The sequence below is a fragment of the Andrographis paniculata genome, unplaced genomic scaffold (genome assembly GCF_009805555.1).
Source record: "Andrographis paniculata isolate CXL003 unplaced genomic scaffold, ASM980555v1 Contig83END, whole genome shotgun sequence".
Classification (NCBI taxonomy): Eukaryota; Viridiplantae; Streptophyta; class Magnoliopsida; order Lamiales; family Acanthaceae; genus Andrographis; species Andrographis paniculata.
This window is the reverse complement of record NW_026137621.1, coordinates 2,938,225-2,953,648: the sequence shown is the minus strand read 5'-3', so window position 1 is coordinate 2,953,648 and position 15,424 is coordinate 2,938,225. Positions and strand designations below refer to the sequence as shown.

The following is a 15,424-nucleotide window of genomic DNA, read 5'->3' as shown; positions in this document are numbered from 1 at the left end:
ACTTATATAATTTTAAAAAATATTCTAAACAAAAACTAAAAATAATGTAGATAAAAAAAACCTAACATCCTAAATTTCACAAGTAAGAGTAACAAATAATTTTTAAAAAATTATGAGAGCTTTTATATAAATATACATATATATATTCTCTCGGTCCGCCGTTATGTAATTTTTTTAAGAAAAAAATGTATGCAAAATTATTCCCCTATAATTTTATTATTTTTGTTTTAATACATAATAACTAATTTGTTTCTATTTTTTTCTATTTATTACAATATCTATTTATTAATCTTTTAATAAATTTTCTATTATACTCTCAAATTAATTTTTATCTATCTTATTTTAATATTACAATATATTTATTTTTTTATTTTTTATATCCAACCAAACTTACATAATTTACGGGGGAGAGAAAACATATTTTACCAACATTTGGTTTAGTAAAAAAAATCATAATAGTCTGTCGGATCTAGTTTACAGGATATTAGATTAGACCGAGAGTTTATCGAGTGCACAATTTTGAATATCGGATAACGCCCTTAGGTTCCCTCAGAAAAAAAAAAAAAAAAAAAAAAAAAAAAAAAAAAAATCACAATAGTCAACGATATAATCCCCACTAAATTTGCAAAGTTTAATGCAACCACGTGCATAGTCTTGCTCTTCTTCTTTTTTTTTTTTTTTTTATCTTTTATTTTCTCACTTATTATTATTATTATTATTTACTTCGACCATGCTTATTTTGTACTTAACTAATAATAATAATAAGAAGAAAATGATCATATTGTTAAAGAAAGTTGCATGGTTTTAGTCAACAAAATATTTTATTATGTAAAATAATCATTTTATCACATGCATTTTTTCTTATATGATTATGCAACATTATTAAATAATATTGGGTCTATTTTTTTTAGTTCTACTTTTATCTTATTCGTAAAATCTTTTCCTCAAAAACTAATGATCAAATTAAATACTTTATTTCTATTTAATATATTAATTACATACATATATAATGTATCACATTGTATTTTATGTTAAAGAAGACTGTGATTAATGTGATTATTAGGAAATACATGCCATGATTGATTTCACTATAATAATACATGATAATATAAATTGACAATACATATTACTCTTAAAATATATAATTATATTAAAATAAAAAAATATTTAGTAAACTAATCATATAATCTAATTCTCACTGTACATGCTATTTAAATTTCAATCAGATATTGAAAAATATTTGTTTATATACTAATTAATTGAAATTAGCACCCTAGCCACTCATTTTAAATAATAAAAAAAACCATTATACTATTTCCGTCCCACATAAAACGTTAATTTTTTTTTTTTTTTTTCGTCCGTTTCATATAAAATGTCAATTTTTTCTATTTTCGTCTGTCTCACATAAAATGTCAATTTTTTTCTATTTTCGTCGGTCCTACAGAATTTGTCTTTTTTTTTTAAAAAAAAATGATTACTACAAAAAATAATAATATATTTGTAACGGAATTCCGTCCCTTAAGTTCACGTACCTAATGTAATTTCATCCCTACTTCCGTCTCTAATATCATTAGTAACAAAAAAAAAAATAGATTTAAGAACGAAAAAATTTCGTCACGAAATTGATATTTTCTTGTAATGCATACTAATTACATTTTAAATTTCATAATCTATAGTTTTTTTAATTTTAATTAAATTATCTAATCATCTTCATCTTAATCTAGAATTATTTTTATTATACAATAGCTACTTTTAATAATATACTTCTTATTTAATTTACTCATTAATTATATTTGTTTATAAATTCTTATCTCTACAGTGAAATAGACAAATTTTCTGGAATGAAGGAAATGTTATTTTTATTGAATCACTACAAGAAAAAATTATTTTTATAACAAATTTTTTTTTCTCTAAGTTTACTTTTTCCGTTACTAATGACATTAGAGACGGAATTAGGAATGAAATTACATTAGCTATGTGAACTTTAGGGATAGAATTCTATTACAAATATATTAATTCTTTGTAGTGAATGCATAAAGATACATCGAATGCGTAAAGAAACACCAAAAAATTACATCGAAAGTATGCCAAAAAAATATGTACAAATCACTTAACATACAATCCAACTCGAAATTCCCAAATCTCATTGTATAAATTGAGATGTCCAATCCACACAAACTCCACACTCACCACATATCACCAAACAAAGAAAAACCCTAGAGATTCCGATAAAAAAAAAAAAAGAAAAACCCTAGAGATTCTCCAAACTAAACCCTAAAAAAATGATGAACACCAAGAAAGCATGGCTGGCAATGTGTGCAATTGCTCTAATAATAATTAGCGGCGAAGTGGCGAGCAGCGACGCAGCGACTTGCAGCATTCTGCAGCTGCTGCCGTGCAAGGCGGCGCTCTTCTCAACAGCCAAGCCCACCACTAAGTGCTGCACGACGATAAAGCAGCAGGTGGCTAATAAGTGCGTTTGCAAGTACCTCAAGAACCCAAGCTTCAAAAAATACGCCGCCAAAGCCAAGACGATCTTCAGCGCGTGCAAAATCAAAATCCCGAAGTGCTGATTTACGATCGTTTGATTTAGTATTATCACGAATGCTTCATCCTTTGTTACTCCTTCTTCTAATTTAAGGATGATGAATAAATAACCTTCAATCCCTTGGGGGTTTTAGATTTGATTTGAATTTTATGTTTTATGGTGTTGTATGTCTTGTTTGTTCATCTATCTTTCTAATTTTATTAAATTTGCTAAGAGGATTAATTAATAGGGTTTGTTGTTTGTGTTTTCACATCTACTTTGACATCGATATCGTTATTTCCTAGTTGTTGGGGACTCTCACTTACGGATGAATATATTAATGATACATTTCCCTAATAGCTTAAACTTTTAGGTGAAACGGTTATTTTAAACATCCGACAACTATACAAACAAAACAATACATTGAAAATATATATTTTCTATTCATGATTATCATTTTGAAATTCAAAACACAAACATACTCTAAAGGACTATTACTACTAATAATAATTTTTGGTTAACTTCCGTATCTAGATAAATAAATTAATGAAATGTGTTTCTAATAATTCAAACTTTTAAATGAGACAATCATAAAATCATCTAATATGATATCAGAGTTGTAGGTCTCGAGTTTGAGTCTCATCATCCTTATCTAATGGACAAATAAATATAATTTCTTGGAAAATAAGAGATTTACTCTGTCGGAAAAAATGCACAATAGTGTTATGAACTATACAATAAAAAATCGCAACAATTATCAAATGGTAAATTTGTAATAATAACAATTCAATGTCAAAGTAATTAATATGAATTAATACAAAGTAGAAAATGACACATGTGTTTGTTAACCTTAGTTATAAATAAATTTATCACCAGCTTTTGGAACTTAAAAATTGTTCAAGGGATCCGGGTGCTGTCGAATCTCGTCCAGTTTGGATCCATCTCGGGTTCTATATCCTTATACATATCAAGTTCGAATTCATGTTCAGATTAATGTATAAATTCCACCAATACTTTAAAAAATACGGCAATTAAATTTGAAATAATGGGCCATCTTAATTTAAATACAAAACTCATCTAATTAAGAATAAAATTATAATGCCAAAGAGATGTATTAAACATCTAATACTCCCTCTGTCCCATATATTTTGGGTACATAGGTACCAAAATTTAGGTAAAATATAATTAGTAAGTAATTAATAAGTGTATTAGTAAAAATAATTATTGTATGATAAAAATATTTATAAATTAAGATTAAGAAAACTAAATAGTTTAATTAAAATTAATAAAAAAATTATATATATATGAAATTTAAATATGATTAAAGCGTATAATTATTTTTTTTTTAAAAAAAAATACAAATTACGTGGAACGGACGAAAATAAAAAATATAAACAAATTATGTGGGATGGAGACTATTATATATCGACTATAATATTATATAAATATATTAATAGATAATCCGAATCGGATTTATTTCGGATCAAAACTAGACATACCCAATCTAAATCATGTAAAACGGATCTGGGTCAGGACTCGATCGATCGGATCCAAACAAGATTCCAGATCCAGGAAATTATTTAATAAATATTTGTATTAAATACTCATGATTAAATATATGTTAAATTAATAAAGCTATAATTAACAAAACTAATAAATATTTTACAAAATTGCAATTGAGGAACCTCAGTGTAAAAATAAGTTAGCTATGAAAAAAAGACTTGAAACTATGGATATATTTTATATTTTCATTAACTAACTATTCAAAAAAAAAAATCATATTATTATTTAAAAACTTTTAATAGATAAATTTAATTAAGAAATTAAAACATAAATTATTATTGAGAAAAAAATATACTATAATAAGTGATTAAGAAAAAATATTATACTCCATTCCTCCCGTAAAATTATATTCTCTCCGTCCATTTTCTAATGTATTAAGTGATATTTACACGCTTTTTTAGGTAATTAGTTTTTTGGTTGTAAATTGACAAAATAATCCTTTATTTTGTATATAGATATAAAAAAATAAATAAAGTAAGGATAAAAAAGTAAATTTTATGTATAAAAATAGAAAGAGTTAAATCATTTTTGGACATTTCAAATAAAAAAATAGAATATTAGTTTATAGACGGGGGAGTATAAGTTTGGTTGGACATGAAAGACTAAAAAATAATTACATTTTAATATTAAGTTGAGATAGGTAAAATTTAGTCAATGAGTGATAAAAATATATTTGATAAATAGAAAAAGTAGTGTTAAATTATTTATCATTTGTTGAAGTAAAAACAATATAATTGTGGATGAATAAAATCGCTTACTATTAATAGATTGTGCATAAATTTGGACAAATTAACAAAAAAGAAGAGTGACATAATTTGGCACACAAAAAAAATACTCCCTCCGTCCCACATATTGTGTTTGCTATACTGTAGCCACGGTATTTTATGAGGGGTGTAATTAGTAGATAATTAAGAATGCATTAGTTAAAATAATTATCTTATAATATAAATAATTATAAATTAAGATTAAGATAACTAATTAATTTAATTAAAATTTTAAAAAAATTAAAGTTTAAAATGAGATTAAAGTGTGTAATCATTTTCCAAAAAAGGAAAGTGACATGGTATGTGAGACGGACAGAAACGGCAACGTGGACATAGTATGTGGGACGGAGAGAGTAATATTTAATGTGATCTAAGCAGGTATTTGATGCACCATCCGTGCATTTGCAAAGTATAAATTTTTTATTTTAAGTTGTACAATTACAATCTAATCATTTTTTTTAATAACTATGAATTTTACTTTTTTTTTTTTTGTATAAATACCTCTGTTTTATCATCGTATTATTATTTTTACACAAAAAAATAAAAAAAGTAAAATTATTTTTGCGCTAGCATTATTTTTTAAACTCTATATAAAAAACAAATATATACTTTTAAATGGTCGGAGGGAGTATGATATTTTAAATAAAAAATATTTTTTATATAATATGTTAAATAAAACATAAATATTAAATTTATTATTTTTAGAGAAAAATTTCTTCCCAATAGTACAGATCAAAATCAAACCTTAAAATACTACTCATAATAGTATTTTAACAGTTTTATTTATTTATTTATGAAATCATTTACGAACTTTCAATTTGTAATAGTTTTTATTCATCCAATAGATTTTTTTTTGACATTATGTTTCTTTAACAAAAATTTTTCAAATTTTATTATTTGAATTCTAAGTTTTTTTTTTTTTTTTTTTTATCTCTCACAAAATATCACATCAAATACTCTCTTTGTCCCATAACAAAGGAGTAAATTGCAAAAAATATCTCACACTTATACCCTATTATCACTTTTGTCCTGTATTTATCTCCCTGGCAAAATATATCCCACATATTTACAAAAGTCGTTATTTATGTCATTTTCTCGCACGTGAAATTCACACCACGCGCCCTTACGCGCAATCACGCGCGGCCACGCGCGGTCAAATGATAGAAATAGTGACTTTTGAAAACATGTAGGATATATTTTGCTAAAAAGATAAATACAGGACAAAAGTGATAATGAAGTATACGTGTGAGATACTTTTTGCAATTTTCCCCATAACAAAGTATTCATTTCATTTTTTTAGTAATTGTACTATTTATCAAACACTACAAATACCCTTACAACTTACAATATATTACACAAATGTCATTATCTTTATATCACACAATACTAATAATGTTATTTTAGTCATTTCTACTTTATTCCTACTATATATTAATATACCTTAAACTACGTAAAAAAAATGAATATTTACTTATGGAACGAAAGGATTATTATTTTAATATCAAATTTAAACCAATTTTTCTCAAACTTAACCAAACGAAATAATGTTGATGAATATTATATACATTCATACAATTTATATAATATGCATATACAAATTATATATTATATTCACTCGCATAAAATTAATAATTTAATATAAAATATTATTTTTTTATATTATTAATACACTTTTTTTATATTTGATATAAAAATATATTTATCTAAAAACAAAAAATAGAGAATGTATTAGATTTTACGAGATTTTTGTTATTAATTATTGAAAATCATAAAAATATTTCGAACAATTATGAAATTGCTTGGAGTGGAGTAGTTTCAATTGATTTTTTTAAACAGTTTATTAGAGAAAAATAGTAAAAAGAAATAATTATCTATAAATATTATACAAAAAAATACAATACTCATGCATATTAAAACTGTATATATAATATATATATTTTATTCACTTAAAAAATATAATAATTTAATATAAAATATTATTTTTTTTATATTACTAATATAATTTTATGAATCTTCTATACAAAATATATTTATCTAAAAATACAAAAATGAATAATTAAAGTAATGGGTGATCATAGTTATTTTGTACTATTCTCACTTAATTTATCTCATTTTTCTATTTTCATCATTTTCATATATTTTATCATTTTTTTTAAATATAATTATACACTTTAATCATATTTTAAAATTTATAATTTATAATTTTTTTATTTTAATTAAATTTATCTTAATCTTCGTATATAATTATTTTATTAATATATTTTTTTAATATTTACTAATTAAACAATACCTAAAATTTTGTGTCTAAATTAAATGAAACAATTTAGCTGGGATGTACAGAGCATTTTATTTTGAATATTAAGGTCAATTAAAAACAACAAATTGGATCTAGAAAATCACATGGTAAGATTCTTTTTTTATTAATTTATTAATGAAATGTAGATTTGAAGTGATCTTATAACCGGATTTCAATGCATTATAGCTACTCTTATCTTTTCGTGCATCCAAAATTGGGTCAAAGTTGTCGGCGATGGCCGTGGTGTAGGGGTTTGGCGTGTGATCGTGAAATCACGGGTTCAAACTCCCGATGTCTCAAGTCACTTGCCACACATAGTTCGTCTAATGTGTCTTGTGCGTATTTTCGGATAACGACTGCAAATTCCCACGTTATAGAAAAAATAATAGTAATATTCTGTATTAAATATTAATTTTTTATAAGTAAAAATAAAATATATATTATGTATATTGTATACATGTGTGTAAATAATGACTCTATTCTTCAAACATTATTTTTTAAATTTTGATTCTAAAGAATAATACTAAAAAGTAAAAAGTACTTTTAAAAAATTATATTTAAATAATCGTTACAAAAGTAAGATATATAATTTAAAATAATATATTTTATATTTTTTATACAATTTTTATTACCACTATAAAAATAGATTAATTTAAAATTATTGAATAAACGGAGTCAATATATTTTTCATAATATTCACCCCTCAATAAATTATTGGGTGAAGTTTTCCAAATACTCGTTTTATCCCATAACAAAGTATCTATTTCTCTATTTTAGTCCGTCCCATAACAAAGTATCCATTTTTTTTTTCAAGTAACTGTATTGTCTACCTTACATTACAAATACCTTTACAACTTATAATATATTACACAAATGTCATTACCTTTATATTACACATACTAATAAAATTATTTTAGTCATTTCTACTTTATTTCTACTATATTCCAATATAATACTAATATTTTTAAAACTACATGCAAAAAAGCAAATAAATTTTTAGTTATGGGACGGAGAGAGTATATAATTTTAGTACTACTAGCCAACTAGATATGTAACATGTCTTCATCTAATAAATTCTCACGAAATTTGAGATTCAATAAAATAAAAAGTAAGTATCAAGTGTAAACAATTCGAAAAAAAAAAACTGTAAACAAAATTACTAAATTCTTAAAATTAAAAAGTACACCAAAGTAATTAATTAAAAAAAACTGTAAACAAAATTACTAAATTCTTAAAATTAAAAAGTACACCAAAGTAATTAATTACTTTTTTTTTTTTTTTTTTTTTGTCCATTTGGTAAATATACGGTTTGTCATTTTTAGTTGTTTAAATAAAATGTATAATATATATTTATTTCTTTTTTTACTAAATATGAACCACTAAATAAAATACTTTTTTTTTTCTTTTTGATAATGTAAAAATCCGCAGCCGCTATCCGAAATTGCACACCGGTAAACTCTCGGTCGAACCTAATACCCTGCAAACCAGGCCCGACAGGAAAGTCACACTAGACGAACTAGGTGTGGAGATTTGAACCCATGATCTCACGGTCACAAGTCCAACTCCTACACCACCAACCCTTACGGAACACAAAGTTAAAATACTCTTTACATACCAAACCATTACTGATTATAATTAAAATACAATATTTATTAAACTTCTTACAAAAAATAAATAATAGTCTTTCCATCCTATTTATCATGTCCATATTTTCATTTTCATTTGTCTAATTTATTCCGTCACTTTTTTTTTTGAAAAAATTATACATTTTAATTTTATTTTAAAATTTTTAATTTATAATTATTTAAATTTTAATTAAACTAATTAGTTATCTCAGTCTTAATTTTAATTTAAAATTATTTTTATTATTCGATAATTATTTACTTATTATAACTCTTTTTAATTATCGTGTTTACAGTAAAAAAACCACCGTAGTCGGGACGAATGGAGTAATTACTTAAACAAAATTTCACTACAAGAAAATATCATTTTTGTAACGAAATATTTTCGTCACTAAATCTATTTTTTTTATTACTAATGACATTAGAGACGAAATTATTGATGAAATTATGTTAGCTACGTGAACTTTAGAAACGAAATTTCGTTACAAATATACTATTATTTTTGTAGTGTAGGGTCTCTTTCATTCCATGGAGTACTTCTATAAATTGGCTCTTCACCTATTCACAATTATCTACTATCATCATCTTCATCTCTAATCTCAATCTCGAAAATTAATTAAACGCCGATAGTTCGATCGAGAAATTAATCAAAATGAAGAGCAAAAAGAGCGTATCGGCATTGTATGCCGCCGCGATACTGATTTTGCTCGTGGCGAACAATGTCCAAGTGGCCATTGGCGCCGGTTGCAACGTGCTGGTGCTGCTGCCATGTCAAAAATCGCTCAACTCCGCGGCGGGTACCGATCCCGAACAAAAATGCTGCAATGTCCTAAATCAGAGTCTGATCGATAGCTGCTATTGCACGTACTACCCCTTCATTGGGTCCCACATCGACAGAGCCAAAGAGATCCTCACCAAATGCAAACTCAAAGTCCCTACCCAAAAATGCTAGCTTAATTAGCTACCTCATTAGATAAATAAATAATTAATTAAATATATATGTGCTGGTAGCTGTTCCTTTTTCCATTTCTTTTGGGATGAATAAAATGACCCTTTAGTTTTGGGGTTTGCTTAATTACTTCTGTGTCTTGTTTGGTTTAGCTTTTAATTATTTTTAATTAGTATAAAATTATGTCGACAATTTACATTTTGCAGAAAATTTAATAATTATTAGTGATAATTTTTGTGCATAAAAACTATTTTATCTTACAATGGGTAAAGTTAATATAAAAATATTGATATAAATAAATATAAATATAAGTATATTTGTAATATGTAATGAAATTCATATATACTAAAAAAAATAAAATAATACTTGATGTTTGAATAACAAAAATAAGTATAATATAGATTTACCAAGCAGACGAAAAGAACATTTTAATGTAAAAATGGGAGTATTATTGAAAATTTATTAAAGAGTTCATAAAATAACAACAATAATAATAATAACAATAATAGTGGGGTGAGTAGAAAAATTAGTAACAAATTAGTTATTATTTGTTAAAGTAGAGATAATGAAATTATGAGCGGATAAAAATATTTACTATAAATACATTATGCGTAAGTTTAACATACAATTAGAATTAGTATGAAAAAATAATATTATATGATTTAGTATAATTTTTGACATTATAATTTCTTATAAAATAAATTATTTTTATATTTAAATTGGAAAATTCATTAAAATTTAATTTCCAGATTTTTACAATTATTAGTGGAATTTACACATTGACTTAAACTTGAATTCGAAGTTGATATGAAGAAGAATATTGGACTTGAGATCGGATCCAAATCAATACAAATAGACATAAAATAACTTTTTTATAAACAAAAGTAAAAAGCTAAACAACTAATTCAAACGGGACCTAAGTTCGAAGGAAGCTACTAAGAACTATAGAACGTTATAGAATTTCTTCACCATAGAGGGGATGGAAGAACTATACAATCAACTTTTACTCATTTGATAATATTTATGTTTTAAAAAATATCACATTAAGTATATATTTTCTTTCATGAAATATCAAATAAAAAATACTAATTTTTTTATATTTTTTAAAAAATTTTAAAATTTCAAAAATTTTCAAAAATCTCTGTCTAAACGGAAAGAGTCTTCCTTGATTATCTTGTTGGGTTTGAATAAATGAATTGAGGTTATGAATGAATCTACAACATTGTTGATTTTTTCATCGAGCTATTGTTCAAGCTCTAATAGTTTTCAATATTAACTAAAATTATGTATAGATTTTTCTTTGTTGTCGTTATATATATTGCTTGTTAATTTTGTATTATATTCCAAAATAAGTAATGGTAATTTTTTCACTTAAAGACGTCAAATTAAATAATTATTTCAATTTAAAATATAATTATTAAATCAAAAGTTAGTTCTGTTTGAGTTTGTGTAACAACCTTTTGACTTTATGTTATTATAATATTTTTATGTGATGTTTGTAAAACAAAATAATATAATATAATATTTTTTCAGTTTCACAACAATAATAGTCTCTTTTTGTTATTTTGGTCCGTTCTAAAATAACAGTCTCATTTTTATATTTGGTAATTAGGTCTCTACTTTTTTACAAAATTATTCCTACTTTTTTCATAATAATTACATAAAATAGGAGTATTTTGGTCTTTTAAAAATATTTTTACTTAATCTATCAATATAATACTATTATTTTTTTAATTCTCATGTCCAATACAAATGTCTCTATTATTTTGGGACGAATGAAGTATTTTTTTGGTTATTGAGATCAATCAAAACCTATTAATTATTATATCAAAACGTAATATAAATAAAGAGAAAATGACAAAAATACATCTCTTATAATATAAATACAATGATATTTTTGGAGTAAATTATACAAATATAAGGATATTTTTAATGTTAAGTAAAAATGCAAAAACATGTGTTTACTTCCTTGGTGGACGGAGGTAGTATTTATTTATTTTTAATCCCCGTCTCGTATCCAAATGTTCTAAGGGTGTGTTTGTTTGGGGGATTGGATTTTAAATCCACTATTCATCCCATTCCCCCCCTCTCCCCCAAAACATCGTATTAAACACCTATTTTTCATTTTTTATATTATACTAAAAATCAATTTTATATTCAAAACATTACATTAACAACTATTTATATCACGTCATACAACTATTCAAATTCAAAATTTTTATTATTTAAATCCCAACTCAAAATCCAAACGCCCAAACATACACACCATAAATTTACAGGATAGAGAGAGTAATACCGTACATACACACACAACACAAGTAAGCAAAACCCAAACCAAAAGGTTCTTTTATTCATCCCAAACTAAACTAAAAGATACAACATCAGAAAACAGACATACCAAATCCACACACACACATATATATATATATATATGAATTAAAGATCAGCAAGTTTTGGGGACACTGCGTTTGCAGTCGACAAGGATCTCGTTGGCTCTATTGATGTAGGGCTTAATGATGGGGTTGTTGTTGTACTTGCAATAGCAACTATCTACAAGCTGCTGGGTTAAGGCAATGCAGCATTTACTGTCGGCTTTCGTACCCGGCGAGAAGAGCGCCGTCTTGCACGGCATCAGTGCCTGCACGTCGCAATTCGGCGCGCCATCGGCCACTTGGACATTATTGATGTGTGCCGCAAGCAATATTAGTATCGCAGCTGCGGCATGCATTGTCGATAAGCTCTTGATGCTCTTCATCTTAATTACTTATTAATTTATCGATCGATCTAGATTTAAATTGAGATTGAGATTGGGAAGATGATAGGAAGTGAATGTACATGTGAAAGAAGAGCCGATTTATAGAAGTCCATGGAATTAGTATTTTATTAGCGTGTGGATATGTGTAAAATGATTTTGATTTTTTTATCCTTTATATATACATAGATAACGTGGAAACCTGCAATTGCTGCTCGATTAGTGCGCTTTAGGTAAATCCCGATTAAACCTAATTGCCTATAAGCTAGGTTGATTGCCTTTCTATATATATATATATATATATAATTGGATTCCGACCAATCACCATCTGCCATGTGTATGTAAATTTAATAAAATAAAAAATTTAAAACAAAAAAATTAATAAAATAAAAAATTTAAATACACATGTCGGATGGTGATTGATCGATATAGAAAGGGCACAATACATTGGGAGTAGAATAACTAAACATATGTATAATAATATATTTGTAATTTATGTAAAAATTAAGAATATTTTAATATTAATATTTAATTATTTTTATTATAATAGAAAATAAATATTTTTAACTACGCAACATACAAATATAATAAAAAAAGTATGGAACAAAAGTAATTTTTACTTGGGTGATTTAAATTTGTTAATTTTGTATACCTAGTTGGCTAGTTGTACGTAAATTATTGGGAAAATTATACAACCACTGCAAAAAAATAATATATTTGTAACGGAATTCCGTCCCTAAAGTTCACGTAGCTAACGTAATTTCATTCCTGATTCCGTCTCTAATGTCATTAGTAACGGAAAAAATAGATTTAAAGACAAAAAAATAATTTTTTCTTGTAGTAAACACCCTCTCGTGTTTAGTGAAAATGCACAAAATATTTTTTTTATTTTATTTATTATGTGAAACTTTAATGTAAAATCTGCACAGAACACCCTCCTTGTTTAAACTAATATTTAATTGTAAATATGAACATAATTATGCAAATTTTATGCAAATAAAAGAGGTAAATATATTCATTAGTCATTTTTCAATATAATAAATAAGTAAATAATCGATTAATCATCCATTTTTGTAGTTTTTTTAAGATAATTTGTTATTCAATTTTTATAAAACTATTAAAATGAAGAATTGATTAATTATTTACTTATTTATTTTATTAAAAAGACCATTTAAGATATTTTATCTCGTTCCTTGTATAAAGTTTGCATAATTTAGGTTCGTATTTATAATCAAATATCAATTTTAGACAAAGAAGATATTATGTGCAAACTTTACGTTAACACAAAAGAGTTTCACGCAATAAATAAAATACAATATGTTTTGTGCATTTTCACAAACACACGAGAGGTGTTATATAATTTATCCAAAATTATTTCTCTTGCGTTCAAGCTAATTATGTCTAATTATGTCATTTTATTTAGGTACAATTAAAATATATAAATATATATATATATAAAGTAAGATAGGTAAAATTTAAAATGAGCTATTATAAAAATTTTATTAAAGAATTGAATAAAAAAAAAATATAACGTAATAACTTAAAAATATAATAAATTTTTTTATAATAAATAAATTAGGAATAAATTTAACTTGACATTCAAAAGAAAATCTAATATAATTACAAAGGACGGAAGAGTATTATTATTATTACTCCCTCCATCCTACATACCGTGTCTGCTACACTGTAGATACGGTATTTTATGAGGGGTGTAATTAGTAGATAATTAAGAATGTATTAGTGAAAATAATTATCTATAATATAAAAAATTATAAATTAAGATTAAGATAACTAATTAGTTTAATTAAAATTAAATAAATAAAAAATAAAAAATAAAAAGTTTAAAATGAGATTAAAGTGTATAATTATTTTTCAAAAAATAAAAGTGACATGGAATGTGAGACGGACAGAAACAGCAACGTGAACATGATATGTGGGACGGAGGGAATATTATTTTAGAGTTTTTTCAATTCCTATTAATTATTTTTTTAGTATATATATATATATATATATTGTTTCTTTGTGTTTTGGTTAACTGTGTTCTCGTGATTATGTGTTTTTTAAATAATAAAAATTTTAATTGATTGATGTAATACACGTGAGTACTTGATAATATGTTTATATATATATATATACTCCCTCTGTCCACATATAAAGTAAAAATATTTATTTTTGACACGATATTTAAGAAATAATAGTATTTTAATTACAGTGGATAGTTAAAAGTAGTGTAATGATATTTTTGCCCTTACTTTTTGGTATAAAAGTAATGATGTGATGTAAAGTAAAGGGTATTTGTGGAAAAAAAATGATGTATTTAATGAAATGTTTACTTTGTAATTGAACGTCCAAAATAGAAATATGTATACTTTCTAACCGGAAGGAGGGAATATATTTTATTTTTTTTGTATGAAATACCCCATTCGTCTCAATTTAAAATACTATTTTTATTATTTTCGTTCGTACTATTTCAAAATATTCATTTTCTTTAGTAAAAACAATCATACATTCATACCAAAATACTGTTAACTTTTATTTAAAGTTAAAACATATCATTGTACATATACTTACTTTTTATATTAAAAAAATGTTAAAATATCTAACTAATAAAATATTATTATTTTTTAATCTACTGTAAAATTCCGAAAAACCCTTTTAACAAACGACGGAGAGAATATAGTAAACAAGAAATAGATGTATAATGTGACATTGTTGGAAAAAATGATTTAATTATTATAAATAGTAAAAAGAAAATACAATCAAACAGACTGGATCACAGGTTGAATAATTATATTGAGCATCCATGTTTAATAGTACTTAGAAATGAATTATTTTAATTTTTATAATTAAAATGTATCATTAATATAATTACAATAATTTATTTTAATGACTTTCGGCAACGTGTTGTATGATTAATTTCAGCATGTGATCCTCTGCCAAACAAATAGATA

At 24.6% G+C, this 15,424-nt stretch overlaps 2 protein-coding genes across 2 annotated transcripts; one reads left to right on the top strand and one right to left on the bottom strand.

Annotated features, from left to right (window-relative positions):
• Window positions 1–2,174: 2,174 nt before the first annotated feature.
• LOC127241771 (non-specific lipid-transfer protein 2-like) lies at window positions 2,175–2,693 on the top strand. The gene has a single exon (XM_051260978.1). It carries the CDS (start codon window positions 2,283–2,285, stop codon window positions 2,571–2,573), a length of 291 nt encoding a protein of 96 aa, XP_051116935.1. The 5' UTR covers window positions 2,175–2,282; the 3' UTR covers window positions 2,574–2,693.
• A 9,471-nt stretch (window positions 2,694–12,164) lies between these two features.
• LOC127241705 (probable non-specific lipid-transfer protein AKCS9) lies at window positions 12,165–12,476 on the bottom strand. Its single transcript, XM_051260878.1, has one exon. It carries the CDS (start codon window positions 12,474–12,476, stop codon window positions 12,165–12,167), a length of 312 nt encoding a protein of 103 aa, XP_051116835.1.
• Between the last annotated feature and the right edge of the window lie 2,948 nt (window positions 12,477–15,424).